General features: G+C 43.0%; 1 protein-coding gene across 2 annotated transcripts in view; it reads right to left on the bottom strand.

Annotated features, from left to right (window-relative positions):
* Nucleotides 1-16412: 16412 nt before the first annotated feature.
* MAN1A1 (mannosidase alpha class 1A member 1) overlaps nucleotides 16413-24761 on the bottom strand; it is a 178576-nt gene continuing 170227 nt past the window's right edge. Inside the window, exons 12-13 of one of the 2 annotated variants that reach the window (XR_007470618.1) lie at nucleotides 23268-23423; nucleotides 16413-22654 (exon numbers count right to left, since the gene is read on the bottom strand). Coding sequence is in view for 1 of the 2 variants with exons in the window: in XM_049695519.1 (XP_049551476.1) it covers nucleotides 23342-23423 (82 nt within the window). In the remaining variant the exon portion in view is untranslated. Of the gene's footprint in view, nucleotides 23424-24761 lie in introns of both variants that reach the window. The other variant, XM_049695519.1, reaches the window with a different exon arrangement.

The raw sequence follows: 24761 nt of genomic DNA, 5'->3' as shown, positions 1-24761 counted from the left end.
ATGATTCCTGTCCACAGATAAGTGTGGATGTTTCGAGGACCAGCTATGAGGAGGAGCTACACACTGGTGCCCTAGTCCAAAAGGATAATATTAATAACAGTAATAGTAACAGTAAGAGTGACATATAATATGCTGGGCATTATGCTAAATCTTTTCTGTATCGTCTCCTTGAATCCCCACAACGGCTCCATGAAGCAAACACCCTAATGTACAATGAAGAAACTGAGCTTAGAGAGGCTAAAAATGTGCTTGGGGCTTTACAGTTAGACTTCAAGCCCAGGTATCTGACATCCCAGCCCTGCATTTGCAGCAGCCCTGCCCTTTCCAAGTCACGGCCATTGCATTTCTAGGAAATCAAATATAGTTTTTCACCAGGATAGGGCAAGGTCCCCAAACTCTAATTAGAGGAACTAAGACACCCTGTGGAACAGTGGCAGGCTCTGTTTCACGTCTCTTGCTTCCCCCAGATGCCCACAAAATGGGCCACCCTACCACCACCACCACCACCAACATTACCACCACCATTATCACCACCACCACCACCACCACCACCACCATCACCATTACCACCACCACCACTACCACCATCACCACCACTACCACCACCACCACCACCATTACCACCACCATAACCACCACCATTATCACCACCACCACCACCACCATTACCACCACCACCACTACCACCACCACCACCATTACCACCACCACCACTATTACCACCACCACCACCACTACCACCACCACCACCACTACCACCACCATTACCACCACCACCATTATAACCACCACCACCACCACTACCACCACCATTACCACCACCACCATTATAACCACCACCACCATTACCATCACCACTGCTACTTCCTCCTCCTTCTCTTGAAGATTAAGTTTCTTCCAGGTTCCAATCCTGACTGAGGCAGCAAATATCATGACTCCCAGTGGGTAGATTTCCTCTCCTCTGCTGGCTGTCTACATGGCCAAGTCCAGCTGCTTGGAGTCTCTTGTCCCACCCCTGCTCTGTCTCCAGGGATCTTCTCAGCCCTGACTTTCCCCTCCCCCAGCACACACACTATTGCTGCCTGTATCAGATAGAGGACTAGCCAGCCCTATTCTCACAAGCCCAACATGGTTGTCTATCAGTCAGTCTCCCTGCCAGCTTGGCTCTAGCTGAATTTTGGAAAGGACTGAGAAGTGGCCACACGATGGCGCTGTAAAGCTGCCAGTGCTCTCACAGAGCTGGCAAACTGCAAAGCTCCAGGGAGTCAGGATCTGTGCTTCTCTGCTTCTGTGAATGTCAGAAAACTGAAAACAGGTGGATGGTCAACAACCTCCAGAAAATCTTAATATTGTTTTGCCAAGGACTCCTCCTAATCAATGGCTATTGGTGTTTGACACTTGCCAAACGTCAACTGTCCTGCTTCAGCACACATCCCCACTGCCCAAGGCTCTCTTCTCTTTGCACTCAATACATTTCTCTTCTAAATAGTCTGTCAGTTGCTATGAACCCAGAAACACACACACAGAGATATAAGAAAGATTAAAATTCCTTACCTAAGCGTGAGTGAAATGCTTTCTCCTTTTGTTTTGTTTCATGGTTATGCTAAATAGTTAGAAAGTCTACACACATAGCTGGGCAAACATGCACAAATGAAAACTGCCCACATCTAGAAAACTCCCTCGGCTGCCCTGGCTGATTAGTCATTACATATTCATAAAACACAGGCAAGGTTGCCCAAGTAATCATACAAACATTGGCCATTTTCCTGTATCTTCTCTGCTGATTCAAACTCTTAGGAATTGAGATTTGTTTTGTGCACGCTTTTAAAAACAGCACTGGTGAGATTTACTTGGACTTCTTATTTTTTAATGTGACTGAATGAGAGCCTAACGTTCTCTGAGCTCTCTGTCAAAGACAGCAAAAAACTGGGGAGAGATACATCTTCAGGATCTAGGTGGGGAGGAGAATGGGCTGAATCCTGGCTCAACCTTTACTTTGCGACCTTTGCCAAATATTCTCAGCTTCTTTGACCTTTTTTTTTTTAAATAAAGTTATTTATTCATCCATTTATTTTTGGCTGTGTTGGGTCTTCGTTTCTGTGCGAGGGCTTTCTCTAGTTGTGGCAAGCGGGGGCCACTCTTCATCGCGGTGCGCAGGCCTCTCACTATCGCGGCCTCTCCCGTTGCAGAGCACAGGCTCCAGACGTGCAGGCTCCGTAGCTGTGGCCCACGGGCCCAGCCGCTCCATGGCATGTGGGATCTCCCCAGACCAGGGCTCGAACCCGTGTCCCCTGCATTGGCAGGCAGACTCTCAACCACTGCGCCACCAGGGAAGCCCTTCTTTGACCTTTAATTTGCTTCTCTGTGAACTGGGGTAAAGAGTATTTGACTTCCAAAGTTGTTTGGCGGGATTAAATGAGATAAGGCAAATGTGCATAGAAGGTGCTCAACCATTCCTAGCTAGTATTCCTGTGACTAGACTGGATGATCACAGAGCGTAACCTACAGTCAAGTGGCTGAAAGGTCAGGAGGGTGCCTCACGCTCCTCTGGAGACCCCGTGTGGTGATGAAGAGCACGACCTTTTGAGGCAAATAGTCTGGATTCAAACCTTGGTTCTTCCATTTCAAAGCCTCAGAGTCCCAGTGTGTAATAATGGTGACAATCATAGCCGTTACAACGTTGAATGAGACAATACACATATTGTGGGTTGAACTGTGTTCCCCCCAAAGATGCTGAAGGTCTAATCCCCAGGACCTGCAAAGGTGACCTTATTTAGTAATAGGGACTTTGCAGATGGTCAAAATAAGATGAGGTCATTAGGGTGGGCCTGAATCCAAAACAACTGGTATTCTTACAAAAAGAGGAAATTTGGACCCAGAAAGACACTCACGATGGGAGAACAGCATGTGAAGATGAAGGAAGAGATGGGGGTGATGCACCTACAAGTCAAGGAATGCCAAAGATCGCCAACAAACCCCCAGGAGCTAGGAGAGAGGCATGAAAAGATTCTTCCTCACAGCCCAGGGCAGGAACCAACCCTGCTGAGACCGTGATCTCAAACTTCTAGCCTCCAGAGCTGTCAGATGATAAATTTCTGTTAAGTCACCCAGTTTGTGGTACTTTGTTATGGCAGCCCCCCAAAACTAACACAGCGTGGATGCACTAACCCAGTGGTTGGACCTAGTAAGCATTCAATCAATGTTAGTTTTATTGCTGTTGCTGTCAGCTAGTGAGATTTCTCACCTTTTCTAACACTAGTTCCTTTGCACACAAATATTCCCAGCTGGTCTCTCCTGCTTGGTTACTAGCACATGCATTTTATTGTGATGCTTAAACATGTACAGAAAGGAATATACAAAAGCTGTTGTTCGGATTTTTAAAACATTTAAACACCTTCAACAGAGCTTTCACTAATTAGAAAGCCCAGTGTATAAAGAATGACTTTACACAAGGTGAGGGTGGAACCAGAAAACATCCCTGATTAAATTGTGAGGTATTCTGGCAGGTGTCAGGCCCCTGGGCTGCAGGAGACAAATCAGCAGCTCTGAGGGGGAGGATGGGGCATCCTGACTTGCTAGTCACACATTTCTAGGGAGTGGAAGTTCACCTCATGAAAAGCACAAGATTCCTAGCGGGGATCCTCAGTGGCTGCTTTATTTTACACTTGTCCTGTAACAGCACCATAGAAGCAGTTTTATTCTCTCATTTCTTGGTATGACCTGTCTTGCTGATGACAACTACTCAGAAGTCTTGACCGATCTGACCTGTGACTTGATTTTGTATCTTGGCATTCGAATTGTCTCTAAAACACAGCACAGAAGCTCACACAGCTTCTGACTCACAGAAGCTATTCAACAATACGTATGTGTTGAAAGAAGAAATGGACTGCAGAAATAAATATATATTTTACTAATACTCGATTCTTGACCTTAAAGATCATTAGGATGTTCTCACAGGAAACATGCTTTAAAAGTTTCAGGTAGAAAGTGTCGGTGGTCTTTCTTTCTGGAGAAATTAAAATTGCAAGCATTCTCTTCCTCTCATACATGCAGTGTACAAACAATCCCTAGAAATGAACTGTCTGGAGTATTTTATTTCTTAATTAATCCAGTTTTGCTATTTGGTATAAGTAGGATGATGTTCAAGCTGAATGAAAGAACAGGAAAGTTTAGGGAATATACAATCCAAGGAGGAGTTTTAACTCCCTCCACATCTGCTGCTCTATTTTGCTTTAAATTAGATTTTAAAATTAATTTAATTTTTCATTTGAAGCTGCTCAGCTTTCCCTCACCCCTTTCTCTTTTCATTCTGTACCTGGTCCTCCTGTCTGTGTCCCCTCGGAGGCCAAACACTACTTTCTACATCACCTGATAATTCTTTTCCCATCTTTTTTTTAATCATTGAGCTATATTTCCGTAAGAAGAGCATGACATCACTTGACAGAACTATGCTTATTGGTATATGAAAAAGGCAAAGCTCTCCCCTACTCATGTTAGAAATTCCACTCCGTAATTCATGTCTTTCTTAAAGCACCACCCTCTTTCAACATGCAAATACTCAAGGTAACACAACAGTACACAACTTGACACATCTTCACCTTAGTTTCCGCATTTGGAAAACCAAGACCCGGCATGGGGATAACTATTTCCCAGGACTATTGCTGAAGATCACATTTTCATGTATTTGTTGATAAATACTCAGCTTTCCACCAAGCAAGATTTTTATCTGCTGACCACAGGTATGATACGAGAAAATATTGGTAAAATAAAATCAAGGAACCAGGAACAAGGATATTACATACAATAGCAGAAAGTCAAGACTAAGTTAGGAAAAACATCTTGGGGGGTGGGCTGGGCTGGGCTACCCAGTTTCCATAATGAAGCTTTAGTTATTTATTTTATTATATATTTTATTTTTTTTGGCTGCATGGCATGTGGGACCTTAGTTCCCTGACCAGGGTCAAACCCATGCCCCCTGCAGTGGAAGCTCAGAGTCCTAACCACTGGACCGCCAGGGAAGTCCCTGTAATTAAGCTTTAAATATGACTGAGATTCTTGAAAGTTCAAGGGTTAAGAATCAGTTATACGACTTTTATGATCAGAGAGAAGAGTAGGTCTTTTAAGAGATGACGTGTGGAACTTGAATGTCCTTAGCCCCATCAGCATGTGGTGCACTGAGGTCGCATTTTCATTAGTATCTCATTAGTATCTCACTTTCCCATAACTTCTGCCCCACCCCTGTCGATCTTAACCCCTTATCTTTCACTTGCTGCTCTCCTCTGCTTCCCTGCATCTCCATGTTTCCTCCAGTCACCCTCCCAGTTAACAGTAACAGGAACAGCACACAAAACAAGGGCCACAAAACAAGAACAACTGCTTGTAGACATCCTTTTGCGCAAACAGACCTGGGCAGGGGCAATGGTCCCCTGCTGCTAATTATACGAAACTAGTGTCCCATTTAGGCTCTCTGGGATTCCTACCCCTAGGAGGCTCTCCTATGTAAAGTGCTATGTAAATGTAGGATTGCATCCATGGGTCACTGAGACATTTAGAAGCTGTTTAATAAGTGTGAAGAGGGAGGCTGAAGACCAAAGTGGCCCCTTCTCCAGCTTTGCCTTGGCTCTAGGATTTCTGGCATTGTTGTCAAGCCAAGGTTTCCTCAGTGTTCCTAACAAACGTAGGTGTCTGTCTACTGAGTACTGCCTTTTCTTACTTGGGCTCCTATAACAGAGTACCAGAGACTGGGTGACTTGCAAACAACAGAATTTACTTCTCACAGTTCTGGAGGCTGCGAAGTCCAAGATCTAGGTGCCAGCAGATCTGGTGTCCGGTGAGGGCCTGCTTCCTGGTTCATAGATGGCTGTTTTGCTGAGTCTTCACACAGTTGAAAGGAGGAGGGAGCTCTCTGGGGGTCTCTTTTATAAAGGGCACTAATCCCATTCATGAATGCTCCACCCTCATGACTTAAGCACCTCTCAAAGGCCCCCACCTCCTTTTACCACCACAGGATTTCAACACATGTATTTTGAGGGGAACAAAAACATTCAATCTGTGGCAGTGGCAGACCCCTCTGCATGGCAGTGGGTTGGGTATGGACATGGAGAACTCGGATCTTTTTTTTGATTGCTTTCAATTGAAAATGGACTCTTTTTTTTTTTTTTTTTTTTTTTTTGCGGTACGCGGGCCTCTCACTGTTGTGGCCTCTCCCGTTGCGGAGCACAGGCTCCGGACGCGCAGGCTCAGCAGCCATGGCTCACGGGCCCAGCCGCTCCGCGGCATGTGGGATCTTCCCGGACCGGGGCACGAACCCGTGTCCCCTGCATCGGCAGGCGGACTCTCAACCACTGCACCACCAGGGAAGCCCAAAAATGGACTCTTTTTAAAGTTGTCTTTTTGGACACGGTTGAAACCCCTTTAGTCGGAGGGATAACAAAACAGTTAGGGAGCTAATATAAGCCCAAAGAGGAAAAGAAACCATGAGTTTACCTGCATTTGGGCTGAGGACTGGGCTCCTGACCAGTAGCCAATTACGCTTTCTTTCCTCCTTTCTTGGGACATCTGCTTATACTGCACCACATGTACCCTCAGGAGAGTATTAATCCTATGCTAGGTATCATCATCTTCTATGAACTTGTCTGTCTCTCTCTCTGGATTCTGGAGTTGCCTGAGGGGAGGTTTTTGTTTTTGTTTTGTCTTGTATCTCAGTATCAGTAATTCCAAGCAGATTCTTAGCTCCAAGAGGGCAGGGAATACATTTTGCTATTTTCTGTATCCCCTGCTCAGTCTCCAATAAATATTTGTTGCATGAATAAATAAATGATTCAGCAAATTGTAGGTATTAATAAATATTGATTCCATTAATGAATTGTATGTGGAAATTAAATCGTATTTTCATGCAGTAAGGGAGTTAACTATTTTGAGACACATTTAATATATCCTATGTAAAATGACTCTCTTATCCGTTTAAAATCTCTAGTCCTGTCTTTGGGTTTTTCTGATTATACAAGTAATACGTGTCCCTGACTGAAAATCTAGAAAACACAGACAATAAAAATGACACAGAACCTTCCCACATAAAATTAAGAACAGTTAATATAGCCTTACTCATACTGCACACATAAATTTTTTTTAACATCCTTATTGGGGTATAATTGCTTTACAATGGTGTGTTGGTTTCTGCTGTATAACAAAGTGACTCAGCTATACATATACATATACCCCCATATCCCCTCCCTCTTGTGTCTCCCTCCCACCCTCCCTATCCCACCGCTCTAGGTGGTTACAAAGCACCGAGCTGATCTCCCTGTGCTATGTGGCTGCTTCCCACTAGCTATCTATTTTACATTTGGTAGGCTATACACACACATAATTTTTTATTCTGCTTTTTTTAATCATAAATATTTTCCTACAGTGTTAAATCTTTTTGGTTAGCATCCTTTTTAATGGCGATACAATATTGTGACTTCTTGATGTGCTTTCTTTTTTTTTTTTTTTTGGCGGTACGCGGGCCTCTTACTGTTGTGGCCTCTCCTGTTGCGGAGCACAGGCTCCGGACGCGCAGGCTCAGCGGCCATGGCTCACGGGCCCAGCCGCTCCGCGGCATGCGGGATCCTCCCGGACCGGGGCACGAACCCGTGTCCCCTGCATCGGCAGGCGGTCTCTCAACCACTGCGCCACCAGGGAAGCCCGATGTGCCTTCATTTTATTTAGCTATTCTCTTATCCTAATGTAGGTCAGTTTTGATTTTTCACTATTATAAGTAACAGTGCAGTGAAAATCGAATATAAATTTCTGTTCGCATTTCTGATTGTGTGCTTAGAATCAATTTCTAAAAATCTTTTTCCTCCCAAGTTGTTCAGGGCAGTATATTTGAGTGAACACTGGTCCTTTTTGCCTTTCATTAGTGACTTTGGGTAAAGGAAAACATTGTTACCAGCTATTAGTTTGCTGACGGTTCTTTATTAAAGATAGAGACCCAATAACTCCTTCTCCTCTAGCCTTGTGACTACCTACTGAATTGCATCATTACCTCAGCCAGGTTTACAATGCCCCCCGCCCCTTCCCCACCCGACCTGGGCTGTCTGAATGCCCTGGACATTTCCCTGACACCCAAAGAAGGGTTTTGAAAAAGATGAGATTGATGGAGTCCACTCAGGAGTGTACTCTTTAGGTGGAAAGGATAAAGGTAAGTGCATTTTTATGGTAGCCTTCAGTCACCCTGAAAACCTACTGACCTAACCAACTTCCTGAGCTTATGCCCCTTGTAACCCCCTGAAGACTGCTCTGGACTCTAATACAAACTCAAGGACATGCTGATTCTATAAACACAGTGTGTGGCAGCAGATCTCATTAGAAGAGGGGATGGGTGTACTTTAGCCCAACACATTACATAAAGAATGCCAGTCTCCAGAGCAGGAGAGACAGCTTGCCTTGACTGTCCAGAGGTAGCCTTTTCGTGGCTAAGACCTAAGTGGATACAGTAGATTTTAAACTGGGCTGAATAGAAATTGCCACGAGGCTAAAGACACAGAGCTGGTTCTGGTCCTCAGCTCTGCACTGGGGAGGTTCCTGTGTAGATACCTACAGCTGCTGGCCTGTGATCTCCAGCTGTGATCTCCTCTATCCACGGGGATAGAGGCTTAGTGGACGCCATAATAAGCCACAGCTAATGGCACAGGATGGCCCTCAAGATGGTCATGTGGCTCAGAAGAGGGTCAAGAGGGTTAGGATGCCAAGTGCCCACCTCTGCTTTTAGACATTTTATGGGTGATCGTTCCCTGAGAGATTGGCTGTTCCAGAAGAAAGGAAATCCTTAGAACGTCAGGGGAACTGGAGTCGTGTGTTGGAAAGCTGCATACCCCAGGTATGAGGTGAGTACAGAGACAAGGACAGGGTAGGAAAGGTGGTAGAGGGAGGCTGCAGGTAACTGTCAACCTGCCCAAGTCCATAGCCATATACTTCATTCTTGGGATTTCTGGTTTTAGAACAAAAGGAACACTTGGTCTCGAAATAGATGACAGGCAGGATTAAAGCTGACGTTTATTAATTAATGGCACGAATTTTAAACAAGTGATATACACTTCACCGTAGCCAAAACACTGTGGTTTAAGAAAAAATATCACGTGGCCAGCAGCCCTCGCCAATATATTTTTACAAGGCGGTTAATACGGCCAACACTCTGTGATGTTGAGCGAAACTACTCTGGAATATCGTGGTACAGAGCACACCACCACGTATCTGTGAGAGACTAGATACCCGGGGAACAATCCCTATAACTCAGGAATGTATTGGTGGGATCCAGCCCCTCGGGCTGAGCATCTCACCTCTCTACCTTTAATGGTAGGTGGGCGTAGAGTTAGGCTGAGTGAGACATCTTATTCAGAGGCAGGGAAGCCAAGACCTGGGGTTTGTCTTTTAGAAGCCCGAGAATGCATCTCATAACTAGAGCTGGGAACTTCTCCCAGCCTAACCTTTGCCTCAGCGTGTGTTGCTCGGTCGAGCGCCAGCAATCTTTTCCAAGAGCCAATCTCAGCACTGGCTGGAGCTCCACTTGTAGGAGCCTGGAGCAGGTCTCCTTGAGATCATTGACCTCCAAACAGGCCCAGCATCCTCCAAATGTTCACCACATCCATGGCCAGGCCAGGCCAGCTGCTGCCTTCATAGATGCCCCCCTTGCCAACGCACTCCCAGTGGGGCTGACCTGCCTGACCGGACCTCCTCTAATTCTCTGACATTTAGCCAAGTTGCATAACGAGGAAGCCATGGTTCAGTCTGTACTTTAGTACCAGGAGACACAGAGGCCCGTGGTTTGGCAACGATTTGACTGGTAACAAAACCAGCTTAGAGCTGAGAGGCTGCTAAGTGGGCAGATGGGTTCTTTACATCTAACTTTTTTCAGAGGTTCTCTGCAGAGTTGGCTCTTGCCTTGTTGTGTAGCACGTGGTCTCCCAGAGCGCTGGTGAAGATGGGCGGACTGGAGCCGGGTGAAGGCACCGAGAGTTATTGGGGTTCAGCAACCACACGGACTAACCACATAAGCATATAGCACTTGTTGTGGAGCGCGGAGTACGTGTGCCCTAACTATTCTCTGGAAGAAGATGTCAACGCTCTCAACCATGGATAACATTGAGAGAGAGAGAAAGAGGATGTATTTTTCACACAAGCAGTGGTTCTATTCACGGCAGCAACCATCCTCCCCACAACCCAGCCTCCAGCTAAGCTGTGATGACTGAGTAGGGAACGAAGAAGCCCTGACCCGAGGGAAGCCCTTGCCAGATGGAAAAGGAGGAAGAGAGCGCTCCTTCCTTCGTGGGTGGATTTAGAAGTGACAGAGGACACGACACGGAGGGCGAGGGGTCAGCTGTGAGAGTCCTGGCCACCATCTGTTGCTGGTAGGTGAGGCTTCGGCAACAGCCTCAGGAGAGGATTCTTTCAAGTAGTAAGGGACTCTGGAGCCCCTCCTCACTGCCCCCCTCCCTCTACCCAACCCGGCGCTCTGTCTCTGATGAAATATTTCCCGGGCCACTGTGGTTGGAACCTGGAAATGCAGAATAAAAGCACAAAAATGGAGGATGCCAAAGCAGTGCAGTCTGTGCTTGCCATCTGTGAGTTTTCAGAGCGATTTTGCTTCCAGCCTCCCCTCCAGAGGCAGCTGACATTATTTTCATATGCAGAACTTCCCATGTCCTGGCAGCCTTCTTTGGCTGCCAGAAATAGAGTCTCGGGGTCGAGGAGCTTCCCCAGAGATCTGATCCACTCAAGAAGAACGTTGTCTGCGGCTGCCCACTCACCGGCACAAGGGCAGCATTTGTTCCTGGTGATGAACTGAGCGTGTGATGTGCTGTCTGGAGGGGGCTTCACGTGGGATGTGCAGCTGCCCTTTCCTCAGCAGCATAAGCCTCATGCATGAAACCTGCAGTGACCCCGCATTTCTTAATGGAGAATTTCTCAATGGAGAATTTTAAACTTTTCCCCCTGCTTTCAACATCCTACTTAGCCTGGCCTCACCCCGCTTATGCAATTTGTTTTGTACTCGTCCTTCACATCCCATCCTCAGTCTGGTTGCCCTGTTGGCCTTATTCTTAGATTCTTCGTCTTCCATAGAATCTTCCAGGTCTCCTGGCTCTCCTCCTTTTTGATCATTGCTTATCACACATTAATTGTACGCTTTCTTCCAAAGCTCACCCTGGTCTCTTGTGCCAGTTTTGTTCTCCCCAGCTCATTTAAGAAAGCATTGAGGCCAGAGTCCCTGCCTAATTTTTCTTTTTGAAGCCCCATCTTAGTAAACATAGACAAGGGCGAGCTTTTGCTGGGATTCAGGTATTGTGTCTCTGACCTAAGACCCGACTCTTTTAGCTGTGACCTGTGTGGAACAGGGAGGGAGAGCTTGTTCTCGGTAGAGGAAGAGGAATGAGATAGCTGCTGGCAGACAACTAGGGTGAACAATTCCTGGAGCTCAATCACACACCAGTGGGACAGATCCTAGGGCGGCCACGAGGGCTCCTGCCCCTTCTTGTCACTTGTCAAGTTGTGGGACACAGCTTCCATTTCCCAGCCCTGATTTTGGGCTCATTTGCACTAGTTAGTTATGCCATCTGAGGTTAAAGAGGTGGAGGGAAATTTTTCTGATCTCTTTTTTTTTTTTTGCGGTACGCAGGCCTCTAACTGTTGTGGCTTCTCCCGTTGCGGAGCACAGGCTCCGGACGCGCAGGCTCAGCGGCCATGGCTCACGGGCCCAGCCACTCCGCGGCATGTGGGATCTTGTGGGATCTTGTGGGATCTTCCCGGACCGGGGCACGAACCCGTGTCCCCTGCATCGGCAGGCGGACTCTCAACCACTGCGCCACCAGGGAAGCCCAATTTTTCTGATCTTTACGGAGGCTCTACTTTGTGCTCCGCAGAGCCTTTCATGCCTATTATCGTGTTCTCACAGCCCCTCGCAGAAGGCATCTTATATCCATGGTACCCAGGGGGAGCCGAGAGCCGAGACGGGGGGCTTGTTCCTGACAGTGGTCCCCACGCCCGCCCACCCCCAGCATCCTCTCCTCTCACTCATGCCCTCACCCACTCCACTCCTGCCGTCTCCTCGCTGTTCCTTGACCTCCATGCCCCATCGTGTCTTAAATCCTTTGCTCTAGCCAGTCTCTCTGCCCGGCACACTCTTCCCCTGGATGACCCAAATAACTCCCTGCCTAATTCTTCCTATCCTTCATGCCTTTCTGCCAATCTCCCATTGTCCACGGTGGTCCACCCTGACCACCTGATCTTCCTACTGCAACGTGTACAGCAGGTACCATCCCCGGCTCTTGTGATTGTCTCACCTTGTCCCACTTCTATGTTTTCCTGTACTTCTCATCTTCTAACATTGATATAGTTTCCTTATTTATGACATTTATTGTCTTCTGCTAGAATATAAGTGGCCTGTTTGTCCACTGCTGTCTCTGAAGCACCTGGAATCATGACTGGCAGGTGGCAGGCACTGAATCAATAGCTGAGGAATCAATTTAATGAAAGGTCACCCTAGCCTGGCTCTAGCAAGAGACAGAGCTGGATTCAGACTCTAAAGCCGGTCGTCTGGCTCTCCCATCTCAGAACCCACGGCCTGTCCAGGTGGAGAGCACATCAGCGGCCGCTCAAGAGATGCCTGTTAATTAGATTTCCCCATCAGACGGCTGCGCCCTCACAGCAGGGATACCGGAGTTAACGTCCGTGAACACAGGGCCTTGCCTTGTTTTTCCTGGTTGACAGGTGTGCTGGCATTCGGATGAGGCGGCACGCTCCAGGTCACAGGGCACCAAGCTCTGTGGTACTCAGGAAGGTCCTGAATGAGCCCTCCTTGAAAGCAACACAAGCTGTTGGGCCCATGCTGAGTGCTCAAGACACAAGCTTGAGATCTCTCCAAGTCAGACACCTGTCAAATCCAGAATTGGCTCCCAGCCTTGCTAGAAGGATTTGCTCTCTAGGAAATGATGGATAGAAAGAGCTGGGGCTTGTAAGGCATGAGCTGGAGGTACCAGGGCAGCACAGAGCCTGAGAGGATGCGAGGAGAAGCCAGTGGAGCAGTGGCACCAGGTTATTACCTGCGTGGCTGCTCTCCGGGCAGAAAGGCAGCTGAGCCCCAGAGGGTTTTGTTGCTGCAGTGGTTTTGTCATTTTTGTTTTTAATTAGGGTCTGGGGATGGAGACACTGTGAAGAACTCTATAATGTGAGGGCAGAATTGGGTCAATTGGGGTCCACTGGCTTGAAGGATGCAGACCTTTCACTGCTCATTTCATAATCTGTTTCCTCAGCACAGATTCTCCCCTGAACTCCATTTACCCCATCCTTTTACTTGTTATGCTTGTGGTTCTGGTTTCTGTTTTGTTTTTCTTGTTTTAATTCCTGTTACTAGCTGACCTTGTTTATGTTGGCATTAAGGACAATTTTCTTCCTAATCTCAGTGGCTTGGTAATAGAAAGTTACACGTGGTTTGGATTCTTGGTGAAAGGGAGCATGCGTATTTATTCTCATACTTACTGGCTCACTGTGTTAGTGTTTCTAGGATAGACCCAGAATTAATGTTTTAAGGAACACTCCAACTACTAGGAACACCATTCTGGAACATATTAACCCAGTCAGAGAGCTGCCAGTTAGGCTGGTATTTGGTCAACAACAAGCATTTTCTTCCCCACAAAAGAGAGTAATGGAATTAATTTAGCATTTCCTAGCTTGTGGTATCTATTTCAACATAAATTCCTATATAGGGATCGATTGCACATATAACTGTAAAACAGAGTATTGGGGGAAATATTATGATGAGGAAAATCAGAACACAAGCACAAATCAGGTCCTGGCTGATGACATACAGGCAACCGATACATGTTTTCAGGAATAGCATTTAGAAAATAGACTTAATGAAAATAAATCACCTCTGTGTGATTTCCCATTGCGAGAAGCTGATATCTGCGGCTAATCTCAGTAGTTGGAACGAGTGTGGCAATGTTTCAGTTAATTCTGGGTGATTCTGGGTGATTTAGTTTTGCTCCCAATGGATATACATTTCCTGTTCATGAGTTGCTTTGTAACAGAAGTGTGTCTCAGGATTGAGACTGTCACTTTTTGATGACCTAACAAATAAATAAAACAGTTTTTAAAACCAGCATCCTGGCGACTTGAGAGAATCTGCTTGGCTTCCCAAAGTGTATAGCTCACCAGGACGCAGTCTGCCTCCCGCCCCAGATTGCCTGGCCTAGCAGAAAATACACAGGGTGCCACACACAGTAGCAACATCTTTTCCACATGTGCATCTCTTCCTTTGTATTCTAATAAAATCTGCCAAATGAATAAAAAAGAGGCTCAACTTCTTCACCATGTTAACTGGGATCACAGAAGAAAAATGAGCAATTTTAGCAGAATTCTCTAGATCTAAATGGTGCAATGAACCTACATTTGGAGAACTCCTAGGTTAACTGAGCTACAGTTTTTAACTTGCTAACTGTAGCATCTAGCTACAACCGTGGTTTCCAATCTTTTTCAGGTTACAGACTCTCTTCCTCCCACTTTGGGAGTCTGGTTAAAGTTTTAGATTCTCCTTCCTGAAAAATGCACATAGAGGTATACCCTGATTTTTGAAAGTTCACTTTTCGAAAGTTCACTTTATGCCACTTTACCAAAGACCGACATTAGTACTTGTTTTCGCTAACCAAAAGAAATCCAAGGAGGATTTTCGATTTTACAAAAAAGGCAAAAAGTGAAAATAGTGTTCAGCATGTGTCTTGCAGTGAGCCGTCATAGAGGCAGCTCACACCTTGAGCAGCGACGATGTCACCACCAAGCTCCTTCCCCAGGAACTACGCTCAGCATCTCAGCATCCAGGCACCATAGCTTTGAACTGTGTCTGTGAGCATCTGGGCTCTCTCTCAATTTATTTTGTGCATCCGTTAGCAAGATGTGTCCTAAGGTAACTGCTTCTTCCATTTCGGCTTACGGAAGGCTTTTCGGACAGTGAGGAACCCTGTACACTCACAGGCCCCATTCATAGACTTCTAGGTCAACAATCCCTCATCTGACACCATGCCAGAAGCTTCTTGTGTTTATGTTCTTTGGTGTGCTCTCTAGAAATGTGCCCAAATTTGTTGTTTATATTGAAGCAGGTACACACACTACACACATACACATATGTATGTGACATTTTCTCTATTAGAATGAATAAATGAAATAATGTATGAAAAGATATGTCATAAAAAGCCAAATACGAGAATGTTGATATTATTGTTGCTATTATTATTATTTGCATTGGCCATTTAAAAATTCAGCACTAAAACTTTTGGTTGATGTTGCAGCAAATACTTTCTTTTACGGAAATTGCTTTAAAATATGACCTTTACATTCTTATAATCCAAACTGCCTCTTTATTCTTATTTCATTCTAATAAATCTTTTTAAAAAATCACAGCACACCCACTCACCAATCTTTGTGGGACATGTACTCTGCGGTGTCTACTGTACGTGGAGTCCTTTTCATTGTGTGAGAAAACCACTTCTCCGTAGTACTCTGACGGGCTTGCACCTTACTGTAACTCCGACAAAGGTCCTGCCGAAAACAATTTGATTCTGACCTGAATTAGTGATTTTATTAATTACATTTTAAGCAAGTCAATTGCTTGTTTTTTAAATTTATTTCTTGTTATAAACTGATTATAGACCACTAATGTTCATTAATATACCAAATTAGATTTCACATCTTCTGCATTATACACTGGAAATGACACCAGTCCACACGTTGACAGGATCAGTTAAAAAGAGCGCCTGTTGCAATCACACTGTCCTGTGTAATTGTGGAAGCAGATAACCACTCAAGAACAATTTATGAGCTTGCTAATTCTTTTTTTTCTCTCCTTGCCTGTAGTGGTTAATATACAGCTCTGACATGGAGAGCCCTCAGGAGTGCTGTCTAAATGAAATTCTTACAGTGGGGCGGAAAATAACTTATGAGAGGGATAACTTTGTTCCAGCATATGGTTTATGGACTTCTGCTTAACATTTGGGGAGAAGGAGTAGGGAATGGGGGGAGCTGGGAATTGGAGAAATACACTGAGAGAAACAATGTTTATTTCCCATTTTGAAAAATAGCATCTCAGATCAGTAGAATCAAATATGAACTAATGGACTCATGCAAAATCTTTGACAAAAAAGATCTCTCAATATATACATTTGTTGAATGCCTGAAAGAGTGGGTGCCACCTATCGATATGGATTGAACTCAGAAGGAGAAAAAACAAAATTACATTTACACTGTTAGTCCCTTTGGGCTGCTATAACAGAATACCATAGACTGAGTGGCTTATAAACAACAAACATTTGCTTCTGAGAGTTCTGGAGGCTGGAAAGTCCAAGATCAAGATGCTGCAGATTTGATGTCTTACGAAGGCCCTCTTCCTGCTTCACAGATGACTGTCTTATTGCTGTGTCCTCCCTTGGTGGAAGGGATGAGGAAGCTCTCTGGGGTCTGGGATCTCTTCTTATAAGGACACTGACCCTATTCATGAGGGCTCCACCCTTATGACCTAATCACCTCCCAAAGCTCTACCTCCAAATACCATCACATTGGGAATTAGGTTTCAACATATGAATTTGGAGGACACAAACATTCAGTCTATAGCACATACTCATTTACTAGATGCTTATTATATACTACGAGCTAGAGTCAAAGATGAATAGGCATCATTATAATATTTTCTATAAAAAGGAAAATATATCTTAAATATTGTTTTCTAGCAATCAATTTTGGACTTCAAAGTTGTTCCAATTTGTCACCTAGTACTAGACATTTGTTTCAACCAACCTCCCAAATTAGGTATTTTGGTTGTTTCAACTTTTACAAATAACATAGAGTAGCAAAAACTAGCTGAAAAAAATAATTTAGCAAAATGAGAAAATCTTTGCTCCCAATTTTGAAATAACTGACAAAAATGCTTAAATTCTGGACCCACAAATTGTTGTAGAACAACACTATTCTATAACAAAGTGATCAAACTTGGCAACAGTGACTGAGGATATTAATTTTGGACCAAACTATAGTGCTGACCGGCCTTATATTTGTCCAATTTATGAAGTTAAATTGCTTTTGATAGGTTGTCTTGGTCTAAATCACTAGCAGAGAGAGAGAGACTGGCAACAAATAATTGCAATATAATGTAATAAGTACACCCATTTAGGCTTATCCAAGATGCTAACACAGCAAAAAGGAGGAAGACTGGGAGAGGTTCATGGGTGATATTTGAACTGGGCTTAGAAGGGTAGGCATTACTATCTAAACCCAGTGAACAATGCAGAGAAAACTACTCCAAAATGTCTTTAATTTTTTAAAAAAATCAGGATTCTATGCTGATGAGTATTATTAAACTAATAGAGTCAGTGTTTTTTTGTAAAAAAATCTAAGCTCTCTCTCGGAAGACCATTTAGCTTTCATCATTTTTATGTTCCAATAAGTGGGGTATAAAACTAGGCTGATGTATTTGGGTTGGCAGATAAAGACTTAGAAAAGTGCTACTACCAGTCACGTGAAAATTTGGAGTTAAGATCAATTGTGATCCAAAGCAGGGTGACCAAAGGTTAATCACTGACATCTAAAACGATCATTTTGATGGCCATACCTTCTTTAGGTTTTATTTTAGGCTTATCTGTCCTATTCTCTGAGAACAAGTGCTTCATGGACTCATTGATTTCCTTCTCTGAAGTCTATTCTTTGACTGAAAGCATTTGTTAAACTTTTTGGATCTTTCACGGATGGGCAAATGTGGCTTCTCACCAGCAAGTTCATCACGGAGATATGAAGACTCAAAAATATGTTCAACGTTTTTGCTCTGCAGCTCAGGGAGGACGCATGGATCCTTGCAACCAAGGTTCTCAATCTGCTAGTTTCTAGCAGCTGGTAGCCTTGAGGCTTGTTTTTTCAATGAAGACCTCTCAAGCTAAGCAGAGTTCCAAATGGTGAGTCTCGCTATAGCTACTTTTGTGACATTTACCTATTTGCTCTCATATCTATTCCCTGAACTTCCTCAGCTTGGCTCTGCATCTCAGGGAACTACATTTCCCAGACTTCTTTGCTCTGTTTTCCTGGTAGTCTTGACCAATGGAAGCATTGGTAAAAGACTGTAAGGTAGGGGAAAGGAAGAAGCCAGTGTATTTCTCATATTCATTGTGCTTCTAGTGGTGTCTCTAGCAGTTGCTGTATCACCTTCATGATTGTAGCTCCTCTTGGACTATTCCTTCCCTCTGTGGTCTCAGTTTCTGCTGTGAGTCCTCCACTGCTGATCTAGCTCATGCTCTGATCACTTCTGCTCTCTGGTAACATCACCTCCACCTTGTGTCTCTCCCGCTTCTGCCCCAGATAGTGGCATACTGCAGTCGCTAATTGCTGAATTTCCATCAGAATTCACCATCCACTGTTTGGCGTCTCAGCTCTTCTATCACCGATGTAACTAATTCTTTGTGTTAAATTTCTTCTTTCTGAGACTGAGTGGTTTCTGTTTCCCTGGCTGATATACCACTTGTAATAATTACAAAGCTAATGACCAAAAAAGAAACTGGAGGAATTCTCAATTTAGACAAATCTGTTCACAGTGTGATGCCTGCTCCTGAGAATCTAGGAATCTTGGTATCATAACCATTAGAATCACAGAAAAAAGGTTTCTCCAACTTCCTTTGAGACGTGGGGCATATCGATAGTTTAAATAAAGGTCTCAGGGCAGTTCCTAATATGTATTGGGGAGCTGCCAAGTAACCTCTGCCCAGTGGAGTAGTAATTGGCACTTGGTCTTGAATTTTCCTCTCAGGAGATAAACTACAATCTCGTTTCCAAATAGATCTTTTTTTCTTGCTTCTAGCTTTTTATAGAAATATCATGGGCAAAAAAAATATAATATAGCATGTTTTTGCAGGGTCGGGGGGTATATGTATGTCTCATTTTTCCCTTTACACCTTTTACTCCAAAATAGAATAAAACATTTATTTTAGAGAGTATTCAAGACTCATTTTAAGCAGAATAGCCTGTACAGTTTTAATCAATAGATAAAGACCCTGGAGAAGCCTTTGCTCTTGCTCGGACATGCTGAATCTCCTATTAAAAGAATGAGCTGCGTACACGAGCCAAGAATGCTTTTTGGTTTGGCAGCCTTTATCTGATCTTTGGGAGAGGTTAAAAGCCCAGATACACAATGTGGAAATGTTGAAACTTCTCCCTAATGCAATCATCATTATATGAGGAGAGGGAAAGAAGAAAACCATCTATTGTATACCTTTTTTTAAACAGAAAAATAAATCCAAGATCTTGTGAAAATTCATATTTTTATTTACCTTTTAATCATGGTTTTGACATTATATGGTTTTTATCTAGTGTTTAAAGAAATCCTGTATATCGATTTGTAATAATGACAGAAGTCACTTTCAGATTTTCAGGGACCGATTAATCTCTCTGAGAGCCCTTGTTTTTCTCCCTCTCTGTTATTTGCTCATTTATATTAGCACTTCCACTAGAAGTTAGAGACAAGAAGATAAGGTGGATGAGAGTGAAAATTCTAATCAGTCATTTTTGTCACCACTAGAATGGTTGAAGAAAGGGCAGCTTGGGAAAAGGAAGCTGAACTTATTAGGTAGAAAATTACAAGGTAATTATTAATGGATTTGCTTGAGTCCTAAAATCCTTGGTCCTGTTACTAGAGAGGATTACAAAAAGGCTGCAGTAACTACAGAGGAGTCCTTTCTCCTTTACATCACTGACAGTGCCCCTCGTGTGTTTCATAGACCAGAAGAAGCCAGTCTCAGATGTGTGAGCAGCCTTTATCTATGATGGCTCAAATGAACAAAGAACCCCTCATCCCCCCAAAACAAAATAAAAAAACAAGCCTAACCCTAATGGCAAGAGAGTCTCTGGTGTGTCTGCTGACCTTACCAGCGGTGTGTAGTCCAGAAGCAGTTAAAATACAGGAATACAGCTTGGACTCCTGTGGGTTTTCCCTGAGACAACTGATATATTTTGAATATACTAAAAGATAAGAAAATTGTCCTATTTTTGGTGAGTTTGCTTTTGCAAGTACAGTGAATAAAATTTTCTAATGACAGCTTATAATTAGGTATCTCACAGTTAAGGTAAACACTAGATTACCCACTAAAGATAGAATCTGCATTCAGTTTTGCAGATAGAAGTACCACTTTGAGTTAGTAGGGCCTAGCAGAGGCTGTATTCTGTTGCAGTCAAACTTAAGATGAAAATTCTGTTTATATTTTTTTGAAGAAAAGTTTGAGACTTTTTCTTCACTCTTAACACCTTGTTCACTCTTTACCAAATGCTCTCTGAGTGCCTCCCAGTGCAGGATGGGTGCAACCAGACTGAAAACAAATATATGCCAGATGCCATATTGTCTTATATTTATATTAATTAATAAGCCATGGCACCTTCCTTTTAAAATTTTATGTATTTTTGCATATTTGCCCTTTTTCTAGTCTTTAGCTCTGTGCAGACAAGAAGCAAGTGTAACTTGCTCTCTGCTGAATCCCTAGGACCTAGGATAGTGTCTGATATACTCTGGGTGCTTGATAAACATTTGTGGAATGAATGAATGAGTAAACACATAATGACACTGGAGTGTGATGCATGTGAATAGGAGTTTGCATAAAGTCCTTTGGAGAGTCAGAAGAAGCAAGAACAAATTGGGGGAAGAGAGAGGCAGACAGGTCACAAACATGTAAACTGAGACTTGAAGGAAGAGTAGACATTTTTCAAGAAGAGGAGAAGACAGACAGGGAGGGCTATTTCAGATAGAGTCCAGAAAAGTGAAAGTCAGCAAGGGTGGGGCTGCGGGAGGGAGGGGAACTGTGTGACTTTGTCAGGCAGAATCTGGGGCAGAACTGCAAGCCCCTCTTCAGGAGTGAACAGTCTTCTGTCACTGGGGGCGGGAGCGGGGGCGGGGTAGGGGGTGGGAAGTACCAGAAGAAAAGGCAAGTGTCGCTCTCACCTAATGCGTGTCTCCACTGCTGTGGAAACAAAGGGTTTGTTTGTTTGTTTTGGAGGATGGGGACAGGTGAGGGGACTCTCAATCAAAACCACTTTATGCATTCTTCTTTGGATATGATTATTTTAAGTCACTGTAAGTGCTTTTCAAACATGTAAGCTGATTTTGGAAGCAATACTGGCTCCCTCAGAAGTTATTTCATCAATCTTTCCTAGTTCATAACATTGAATTTGTTGGTTTCCAAAGCTACTCTGGGATGAAAACAAAACTATACTTCAATTTTAAAAGCAGTTCTTAACGTGCAGTCATGGTTTTATTTTCATGGAATTTGAATATACCAGAGACACAATTGATAATAATGCTCTTACCAGAGCAGCAATCAGGTGGGTTGAACTCTATTTCTTTTCTTCTACAAATGTTAAAAGAAAACCTCTTGTTCTTCAATAAAAAAATATGTGGAAAAGTCTTCAATTACTGCACCATACTAGTGTGAAGAAAGAACTGGATATTTCTGTTCTCATGTTAGAAAATAAGAGCTAAACTCTGACCTTGGAAGATGAGCAATAATATGTGTTTGAAGCAGTCTGATTGAAGGACAGTATCCAAAAAAGCCTAGGGTATTTGGAAATGGCAAGCAAGATAACAGCAAATGTGTTCTCATAACAAAACAAGCTGGAGGCTTCCCAAGGTAGAGAGATGATTCTTTCTAGCTCTTTCTTACAGAGCTAGAAATAGGAGCTGGGATTCAGGGATTGAAGGCATAATCCTGCCAGGTACAGAGCTAAGAACATGTACATATATTAGCTATTTTAGTCCTCACGATGTAGGTGTTATTATTCCCATTTTACAGATGAGAAAATGAAGGTTTTGATGTCTTGTAATCTGGGCATGGTGGCCTCTAGTCCATGGATGGAACATTGCTGGCTTGTGTACTGCTGTTTCCTGCTCCAGCATCCACAACAGACAACACTGAAGGGATAGCCTAGCTGCTCCACCTGGGCTGACCACTCCTCTCATTTTACAGATGAGGAAACTGAGACATAGAGACTTCAAGGGCTTGTTCCAAATCACGCAGGAAGTTAATAATAGAGCCACGTTTGGAACTCAGTTGTCTTCTCAGTGAAGTCTGCTTCCCATTGGCCCAACGGTACCTACTTTCTACACCTTCTCTACTGCATCATATAGAGAAAAAAGACTAGAGGGATTTTATTTTAATGGTGGCATTTAAAACATATAAAATTTTGCAGCTCCTCACTAAGACTACATTAAGTCACAAAGTTATAAATCTGGAAATAGCAGATAGCAGTGTGAATAGCAGTGAAATTTACTTAGGATTTATTTAACTAGTGAGGTTAAAGTATTGTATTGACTAGCAGGGTGGTGATGAGGTTTTGCACAAAGAAGGAAGAGACTTAGTCTGCTTCTCCTTCTGTCACTTACCAAAATAGAGGCCTTGGGTCCCAAGAAGCCAAAGCTGCCATGTCCATGAAATGGGACCAATAGCACTGTGCTTGCCTTAAGAAGTTGCTACGGTGACCTCCCGTCCTGGTGCTAAGCAGTGATTCAAAGCTATGTGTTTCTACTTTCCACCAACAACTATAAAAATTGAAAGTCAGGAACAAAGTTCTTAAAGATTCTGTGAATGAGAATCATCACTTATTTCTCCTGAAAGAGTTAAAAAAACAGAACAAAATAAGACAAACGAAACAAAGAGCTCTCAGGTGTTAGTCATTTTCTGGAAAATGCTATTTGAAAATCAGTACATTTTATGGCCCTTTTTGCAGAATTATGAATTAATATGTGTTCATAGCCTAAGGCCAAAATATCCCAGGATGCGGAAAAGTTGCTATGCATCTATGACTGTTCTCTAAGCTTTCATGGTAATTTGCATTCGCTGGGGATCAAATGGATCTGTAACACAAAATTACATTAATTTATTAGTAAGTAACGGCATGTCTTAAGGAGATTCAAAGTGATCATAAGTCAAAAAATCTTTGGCGATTAGCATCGCAATGAATGTAAAAACGCGGCAGGGGTGGGGGGGCGTAGGTGGGTGTGGGTGGAAATGAAGGTCCTTTTCAGAGGTCATTTGCAAGAACATCTTATATATTTACATGGCACGTGGCCAAACTAGGAATTCTGTGTAGTCTGTGCAAGTGACAGTCATGTTAAAATTCAACAAGAAGAAACAATTTAAGAACCGACTTTAAAAGCAGCTTTTGGGAGAAGAAAGCAAATGAAACAAAGGAGTGATTGAAGTTAATACTTTTAAGATTACCTCAATAAGAAAAGAGTTGTTTAAAAATCCAATGTAAATCTGTTTCTTAAAGATTTAGGTGTACGGCTTAGTGTTCAGAAATGCTTTTGTGAAAGGATGAATCTACGTTTTCCAAAATGATCCAAATTATGTTTCAAGTTGTTGTTGTGCTTAAACCTTGAAGGAGAAATAAAAATTCAGAAAAAGGTACATATGCTTGTCATGACTTGCTAATTAATTCACGATTTCTTCTGCTATCTCAGGACTTCCACCTCTCGACTTTAGTATGCTTAGGAATAACAGAAAGAGCTCATTAAACATGGATATTCCAGGCCACCCCCCAATTTTGATTTGCTCAATTTAGGGTAATGCTCTGGAATCTGCATTTTAACAAGACCTACAAGAGGTTCTGATACAGGTGAACTGTAGCCCACACCTTGAGAAATACAGCCTTAGACCAATTTCCAAGGGTGAACTCTGAGTTGACACCTTTATGTTGGAGTGGCTGGTTGGATATAACATATGCTCTCATATATTGTTCCTTCTTATGAGCATAAATCTTACCAAATCCCTGTGCCTGGTAGCACAGAGCCAGGACAGAAAAGAGTTCCTGACCTTGGGAAAATTTCCCAGTTTCCTCATATTTAAAATAAGAGAGTTGGACTAAATGCTGTCTAGACTCCTATGTAGTTCTAATAGTTTATATGCATATCTGATGCCTGGCAAATATTTTGTAAAGATTATGACTCACGTGTTGGCCAATGTAGACGGAATGAGCCAGGAAAAAACAGAGATCAGTCTTTGGGTCATTAAATCAGTTAAAAAGATGAAATAAGATTTCCCCTCAGCCCCAACCTAAGGAGCTAGAAGGTCAATTAGATAATGAACTCTGTGCTTAAATTAAAAAAGATCTATGTTGTTTTCCTAAAACTTTATGCAACTGTCTACATATAAATATCAGAAATTAGATGTATTGATTGCCAAGTTGCCATCACTGTGTGGATGGTTGATAATTAGTATGAATAAAAATCATGCTTAGAATCTTTTTAAATAATCCTGTCACCAACAGAGTAAACACAACCAACGTCATTTGTGTTACAAATAATTGAATTCAGAAGGTTCCCACTTGACTAACTCTACGTTAAGTGAAAACCCAATTTCTTTGCTTCATGCTATTGAAATAGTTTTTTTATATGATATAGGGACTGTGAGATTAAGTTACAGAAAACAATAGTAGGCTATTCAAACAGAAACACTGGAAAAAACTCAGTATTAAAGAAATCACGACTTAATTTTTTTGGTGTGCATTTTACACAAGGCCACACGTGGTACCTTAATGATATAAATGGAGTAAAAAAAATCTGTTGGTTGAGGGTTGATTCCAGTCATAAATACTAATTTACTCTATATTTCCCTAAAACTACTATAGGTAGCAATAAAAAAATTACCCATTCTTATGATTATTTATTTAAAACAACAGCATGTTATGTAATACTGGTACTTAATATTTTTTAA

The sequence above is a fragment of the Orcinus orca genome, chromosome 12, assembly GCF_937001465.1.
Source record: "Orcinus orca chromosome 12, mOrcOrc1.1, whole genome shotgun sequence".
In the NCBI taxonomy this organism is placed as follows: domain Eukaryota; kingdom Metazoa; phylum Chordata; class Mammalia; order Artiodactyla; family Delphinidae; genus Orcinus; species Orcinus orca.
The sequence above is the reverse complement of the archived record's forward strand: the minus strand, read 5'-3'. Positions and strand labels throughout refer to the sequence as shown.